The sequence below is a fragment of the Populus alba genome, chromosome 3 (genome assembly GCF_005239225.2).
Source record: "Populus alba chromosome 3, ASM523922v2, whole genome shotgun sequence".
In the NCBI taxonomy this organism is placed as follows: Eukaryota; Viridiplantae; Streptophyta; class Magnoliopsida; order Malpighiales; family Salicaceae; genus Populus; species Populus alba.
In genome coordinates this window covers 12,600,625-12,608,210 of record NC_133286.1, presented here as the reverse complement: position 1 = coordinate 12,608,210, position 7,586 = coordinate 12,600,625, and the positions used below count along the sequence as shown (strand labels likewise).

General features: G+C 35.5%; 1 protein-coding gene across 1 annotated transcript; it reads left to right on the top strand.

Moving 5' to 3' along the window:
• Positions 1-876: 876 nt before the first annotated feature.
• On the top strand, positions 877-6,719 carry LOC118062957 (uncharacterized). The gene is made up of 5 exons (XM_035076851.1): positions 877-1,169; positions 2,110-2,171; positions 5,047-5,137; positions 5,622-5,724; positions 5,830-6,719. Exons 1-5 carry the CDS (start codon positions 1,006-1,008, stop codon positions 6,529-6,531), a joined length of 1,122 nt encoding a protein of 373 aa, XP_034932742.1. The 5' UTR covers positions 877-1,005; the 3' UTR covers positions 6,532-6,719.
• Positions 6,720-7,586: the final 867 nt, after the last annotated feature.

Here is a 7,586-nt window from a genome sequence, read left to right as displayed (position 1 = left end):
TCCCTTCAACCGCTGGGCCAAGACCTCAAGTGCAGTGTCTTTTATTTTTAAGATGACGTGTGTGATGGTGTGGGGATGTGATGATGATGGCCTTTTCCTTTAATTTATTAATATATAAAATTCAATTTTTATTATTTTAATTTTTAATTTTTATTCATAGTATTTTTGTAGAATTTTGATTCGTTTAAGAAATATTTTTTTTTTTTTCAATTTAGTCATTATTCTTTTTATTTTTTATGCCCTTTTATTGAATTGATTTTTTTTTTTAATTTTACAATTCAATTTTTTTTTTAATTTCAATCTTGATTCTTTGAATTTTTGCCGTTCTTTTGTTAAAAATATTCTTCTTTTTTACTTCAAAGTCAAGAATATTTCTATAACGAGTGGTGAACTTAAAAGCAAGAGAAATTGAATGATATTAAATAATTAAGCTGAAAATTACCTAAGAAAACAAACAGAAATTAAGGTTTGATTGAGAAGGATCTGGAGATGAAGTAGAAGAAGAAGAAGAATGAACTTGTGGTGGTAGGGAGTTTAGAGAGGACGAGACTCTCTCTGTCTGTGTCTGAGGATTTGAGAAATTTCCTCCTTTTTTTCTGAGTGAAAACAACAGTAGCAGCAGGTAGAAGATATGATTTGACAAAAACTCGAGCACCAGTTCAAACAAACAAAGATTAATTAGAGAATCATATCAATAAAATTTGATTAGACCCATCGAAGTCCCATCCAGATTAGGGGCCCATTAATAGACGGATCTAGAAATCTACGTGTTCGTGGGTCGATTTCCTTTTATACCCTAAGGGCCCATACCCAGCCCATTATCTATTTCTCCTAACATCACCCCCGATATATACACATTTCTAATCTCTCCCCTGATAAAAATAAATAAATAAAAACAAAATAATACAACGTTAAAAATCAAATCGCCCTCTCTCCCTCTGCAACCCAAACGAAATTAACCGTAAAATTACAATAGGCCACCCGAACTGCAGCACTCACACTTAAATGGCAGCCTCTTCTCCGGTCATGAGCAATAACAGCTCCGACACCGGCCAAACCTCCATCTCCACCGCCGCCGGAGGCACGGTATCTTTTAGCGCACCACCGAAGACTCTCCGCGGCCTCAACAAACCCAAGTGTATTCAATGCGGCAACGTTGCCCGCTCCAGGTACACATGTACACGTGCACGCGCATATGTGTACTTTATAATGTTATACGATATCGTTTCGCTTTTGCAGTTAGGTATTGTTGGTTTCACCTTGGAATTACTTAAAAAATACAAATCGTAGTATTGAATTTAAGAGGTGAAAGTTGTATGGGTTATTTATGAAGATAGTTACTGAAACAAATGTGCATGTTAGGTGTCTAGCCCTAGCCCTAGAAGTATTGTATTGGTTGATATCAGTGAATCCTTTTGGGCGGCGCTGGCCAATAGAGGAGTTAATTCACTTGGGGAGAAAAAGAATTGGTGATTTACTTTCTCTGTCGTCGTGAAAATTCATTATGTGAATGATTATCTGTCTGGGAATTTTATCCATCTCTAGTGAAATTTTATACCCATTCTCGAGCTTGTGATCTTTAACCATGGTGATATTTTCCTAGGTGTTAGGTTAAAAAATGCTGTTATGTAGCTGTGAACCAGTTTAAGTGGTGTTCTCAACAGAGTATTTGGAGATAGGCTTACCTTTTTTTTTGTCCTCGGGTATTGACTATTAGGTTATACAAGGTTTGTCTGTACAGATTGCCATTCGAGGAGAGAGGCACTTTTTTTACTTGCTTTCCATGTCCAATGGAAACTGACTGACTCAATTTGGTATATAGAGATTCCGATGGCGTGTTGATCGGCTTATCATTTAGTGTTTGATATATTGATTTGTATAGAGTCACTTAGTAAATGCCATTATTAGTGTTAGTGCTGATATTTAAAACATGCATGCATAGTGGATTGGTTTGTGATTGTTGAAGATGCTACTCCAGTGTGCATAGGTGTTAGAGAAGTACATATTTATCATGATAATCACTTGCCTTTTATTATTGTGTAGATATCTTTAAAAAATTGGCATCTTTTCCATTGTTTAAACCTTTCATCAATGGAATTGTCTATGCAGGTGCCCTTATCAGTCGTGCAAAAGTTGCTGCTCAAGAGCTCAAAATCCATGCCACATTCATGGTATGCCAATTTTCTTCTGTAAATCATGCAAACAACTATTCTTTTGTGTTGCATGTTATTTTCCCAACATTGAGTTTAAAATGAAGTTCTTGGAGGTTCCTTGTCTTACTATGGAAAGAAGCAACTTATGGGACAAACTTAGTAACGATTCTTCATTAAAAAATTATTATAAATCTGAGGATACTCCTTAGTTAGTATCTATCGTCATATGTTTTGTTATACATTGCTTGGAAGGAGTTTTTTTTTGGAGTTAAATAACAATATCAAGGCATCCAACCATATTTTCTTTTTAGCTAGTTAGGGAAGTGCTCTCATTCCACCATTACTAATGTTATATCATGTCAAGCCATCCAAACACATTTTCTTTTTAGCTAGTTAGGGAAATACTCTCATTTCACCATTGCTAATGTCATATCATCTGGGAAGTATGTTTTTCAAATGACTAAATGATCATATATGGTACATGGTCATATTTGAGATTGCAATGAATATTCATTGATTTTTTGGGATAATCCACTCTGGTAATCCTTGATCTTCAGATGTAACAATGATAATTTCTTCTCAGATTTTGCGCATTGATCAATTTATATGTAGACACATTGATGGGCCTTTTTTACTTCATAAGCTTTCTTAAACTTGATTTGATAGTAGATATCTGAAGAAAAGGGTTTATCCTTGGTTAATCAGCATTTGGGGCTGAAGTGATAAGATGATCTAGTGTCACATATTTTACAGTAAGTTTAGCCCCTGACAGAATTTCCTCCCTGATGAAGATGCATGAACAATTGATTTTCACCTGGCTATTTGGGTTGAGTTCAGTTGAATTTGGTAGTGTAGTTTGGGACTGCCATCATTTCTTCAGTTGGAATATGTTGTGTGCTTCCATGTTCAATCACTTTATTCTAGAAAGATGGCAATGAAAGGTTGTCCATGGAAAAGAAACTATGGGATTTTCTTTCTTATGCTCCATTTGTGTTGGTACGGATGAACTAGGGAGTAAATAGACATTGATAATGCCCTTTATGCATTTAGTTTACAAGAAGTGGTGCCCAGTCTTTGTTGCATTGATTTTTGATAGTGTATTTTTTATCTCACGGACAAAAAAGACACCCTAAGATATCTCAAGGTCAGTTGTGTGGTAATCCACTCTTTTGAATTCATGTGATTTTAGGGTTTGAATTCATAGATGAATGCTTTGGGCTTGCAAAGAACTTGAGTAAGCTTAAGATTTAAAGGGGAAAGGTAGATGATACTTGAGAAATCAAGTTGCTGGCAAGTCCTAACAGAGTTTGATATTTTTTGGTGTGACGTAATCATGTAAATACCAAAAGAGTTTTAAGAAATCGGATATTGAGCTTTAGAAAATAGAGGAATAAGGCTGGCTGGTGGTGAAGTGAAAAATTGATACTGTAAAAGAGAAACTGTTGGTTGAGTTCAGGATGTTACTCTGTGAAATGTGGATACTCCAATACATGACATAAGGAGCCTGCCTATGGATATGAGTTGGGTACACTCTGAACCCTGTCTGAGAATTTCCCATAATCAGAGAATTAGTTTCTCATTCTTATTTTTAAAATTTTTTACTTTTGATATGAAGAGAAATTTAACTTGAAACACAAAGGATAAGAAAAAAAAGGGGTCCTAGAGAAGATTGGCAAAATTCTGAGCTCAAGATTATCCTTAGTAGACTTGTAACTTGATTGCTTTTAGGTTCTTAATTTAATGAAGGGGCTTGAGTGCATGATAATATATAGTTTTAAAGGGTAAGGAGACTGTAATTAATATTTTGCTGATAGGTCTTGGTTGATGTTTTGGGAATGATTTTGGAGAGATTCTGTGTAGAAGAATGTTCTGTTTTCATTTTTTGTTTCTAATATTTATTTTTATTACTGGAAGCTTCATTTGAATGTTTGAAGAGATGAGCTCTTTGACATGCTGTAACTTTATCATTTATCAACATGTCATATTCTGTTGCACCTCCTGCTTCCTTGGTTGGAAGTAACTGAATAAAAACAGCAGAAAATTAAAGAAGAGGGATTATAACTAAGAGAAGAAAGGACAGAGTGTTTGGACTCTGGACACATTTCTTCCTAAATTAAAAGAGGTTGAATTTTCATCAATCAAAGTCTTGTAACTTTAAGATCACGAGAAAACTTATGTGCTTTTCACTGTTTAGATAGGGTGTAACGATCGCTGAGTTCAAAGCTAACAGATAAACACCTAAAGGAATCACCAAAAGTTGATGAAAACATTACTAAGACATATAGAGACCTACAAAAGCAAGTCATGTGAGTTAAAGTTATCTTTAGTTAAACATGCTCAGTATTCCTTAGTTGAAAACTAAAAGATAAACGCATAAAGGACCACCTTAAAGTTGAAGAAATATGCCCAGGACATATATAAACAACTGAATTATGCAAGCTCTTATAATGCAGATAAAATCATTTATTTCACCTAGCGACTCTGCTGCCACAGCTGATACAAGGATTCGTATAGCTCACTTTAGATTTATGTTTGAACTAATTATGCAAAGTCATGTTGCATGTGGACACAGGTTTAAAGTCCCAACTCCTAAGTTTGTGTGTGGGTATATGTATACGTAGAATAGTAGCAAAAAATTAGATGCCAAGATTTGATGCATTGTCTCACAAATTGTAAGAACTTAAAAATGCAGATGCTATATGATTTTGATGGGGGGAAGAAAATTTTACCTAATATTTTCAGTATTGCAATTGTCTAAGAAATTCACCTTCATGGATGATGCATTATAAATTTAAATTCTAGTTTGCTACAGTCCATCTGTAAAGAATTAGTAAATTGTCTGCATGCCATTTTATTTTTGGTCTGTATTACATCCTCATTTTTTTAAATGCAGTTCTTAAAGCAAATGCAACATTTCCGGACAAGAGTCCAGCTTCAAGTGCCCCTCTCTTTGAGCAGCCGGTTAATGAAGCGCCCCCTGCAGTGTAAGTCAAATTCCTGTCTCTAAGCAAGAAACTACCTTACATGATTCTTGTGTGTTGTATACATCCGTGTTGATTCTTGATCCTTGACAAAGTATTAAAATATCAAGCAAGAAACTACCTTACATGATAGTCAGATATCTATAATAGAGATTTTTTAACTGAGGGTAGGTCATAAAAATTGCCGTGCCACTCAAAACAGGTATATGGGGCATATTTCTCTTAGTTATGTGAAAGTGAATCATTTAATTCTCTGTATTTTCCATTGAATTCCTTTGTTTCTTCAAAATTCACCTTGCTTTTCTAAAGTTCTTGTTTGCTAAATGCTCCCTACACGTTTCTTTTCTTTTCTTTTTTCCTTTTTAACTTCTTTGACTCGGTTGTCTGTACCCTGTATTGCTTACTTTCTTCGCTGTATCCTATTTCTGATTTGGTTTCTTGTTTGTTTTGAACCATGGTTGTTTCTTTTCATTGGGATTTGTTTCAGGAGTTCGCATAGAGCTGCATCACTTCGGCAACTTTCTAGCAATTTTTCTCAATTCAACAATTTGCATTCCCCACTCCGCTCAAGAAAGCCATTGACCAGAAAGGTGCATTATAATAAGCTGATGTTATATCTTGCTGATTGTGTTATATGTTGGTGCAAAAAGGGTTTTTTTCCTTTCTTTTTACCTGATCCAAATGATCTATTTTAGGAAGCTGCAGCTATAAATGAATGGAGGTTTTCCAAATTGAAGGAATTCAGGGACAAAAACATTGAAGTGGAAAATGAAGCATTTGATCGGTATATGCATAATATTAGCCTGTTGGAGGAGGTATTTTCTTTGAAATCTTTCCTAGAAGGCTCCACTGAGGACGAATCACTCTCTTCAAACCACGACCATGCTTCTGCAAAAGATGATACTGAAGAAAAGATGGTTTCAGAGCAGAAGTTGAAGCTTAGGTCAAATCTGAGCAGGAGCGAGAATGACCGTAAGAGGTTACAACAAATTGTTGATGTGGGGTTGAAGAAGCTTCAGAAAGTTGAGTTGAATAATGGCAGTGTTAATAATCAAAAAGAAGTTGATAAAAAGCCGGAGAAGGGAAAGAGTTTGCGGGCAGAGAGGGCCTCAGCTTTAAGTGATCTGATGGACAAGTTAAACAAAGCCCGCAATGAAGAGGACCTAAAGTCTTGCTCGGAGACAAAGGCCCAACTGTATAGCCATCAAGCTAGGTCTAGAACGGAAATCGAAGATTTTGAGGTATTGAGGGAGCAGACTGCCAAAAAAGACGTGGCACCCCAAAAAGAAATGGATTTTTTTTCACAAAAATTATTTAGAGCAGTGGAAATTGACCACGAAGCTCTGACTAGCATAGATGCACACTTCTCGTCCCTCGAAAAGATAGAAGATCTGTGATGTGGTTAGGTCTTTATTAGAGGATAGTGATGAGGTTAGTCTAGAAGATTGAAGGTTTCAAAGTTATGCTTTAATACTGATCTACTCTGGTGGCCTGAACTTCTCATTTAGTTTTGTCCATTCTTGGATGTCATCGTTGTGTGAAAATTATTCCAGTTGATATGGCAATTAGTAAAATTCATGGTGCACAGACAATTTGCCTGCCCCTATGTTTTTTTAGATTGAAATTAAAAATAAATTTGAAAAAATAATCAAAAATTATTATTTTAAAGTGAAAAGCAATTGGAAAGGTTAAAATGGAGCAGGCCCCGAAGCTGCTTGATCATGGTATAGGAAAGATGATTTGGAGCTGGGCTGCGCTTCATATTTGGATTTGGACCCAGTGGGCTCCAGCAGGACCAGCCCTAAAGAATGAAACGCAGCTCCAGTATTAAGATGACTGGTCAAAAAATGGTTTGAAATACTTTAGCAAGATATTTTAAAAGCAGCAGTTTTGTATGATAATCTAGCACCCGCGGTTGATCTCTCGTCTTCTTTACCTTGATCTTAAGAAATCTTAATTTGGAATACGTGCTTTTCAAATGATATCATATGCCAAAGCTTTAACAAAAAAAATTGCTTTTCTCTCGGGTCATAATTTAGGGTTTGTTTGGGTGGTGCTCTCTTCAATGAATTGAATTTGTACTGGAGTCCTGTTCTTGAGAGAATCTGATGGTTCAACCTCTTGTTTTGATTTGAAAACATTACAGTGGAACCCACCAAAGACGGAAAAAAATGGCCTGGAGAGAAAAATAAATAAAAAATTCCACAACTATGGTCTAATCTGATATCTATAATTATTTATGGAACAAGTGAACAATCCCTTGTTGAATTATTTATCTTTGAATCAAAGTCATATTGGTTTTGCAGAGAACGAATCCTGAAGAGGTGGCTTTCTAAAGGAACATACCATTATGACAAAGAAATCCCAACTTTCTGAGATTTCCCTCAAAGGTCTTCTTCGAGCCATTAAATCTTGTTGGTTTCTTAATGGGTTTTGCTTTTTTTTTTTTTCT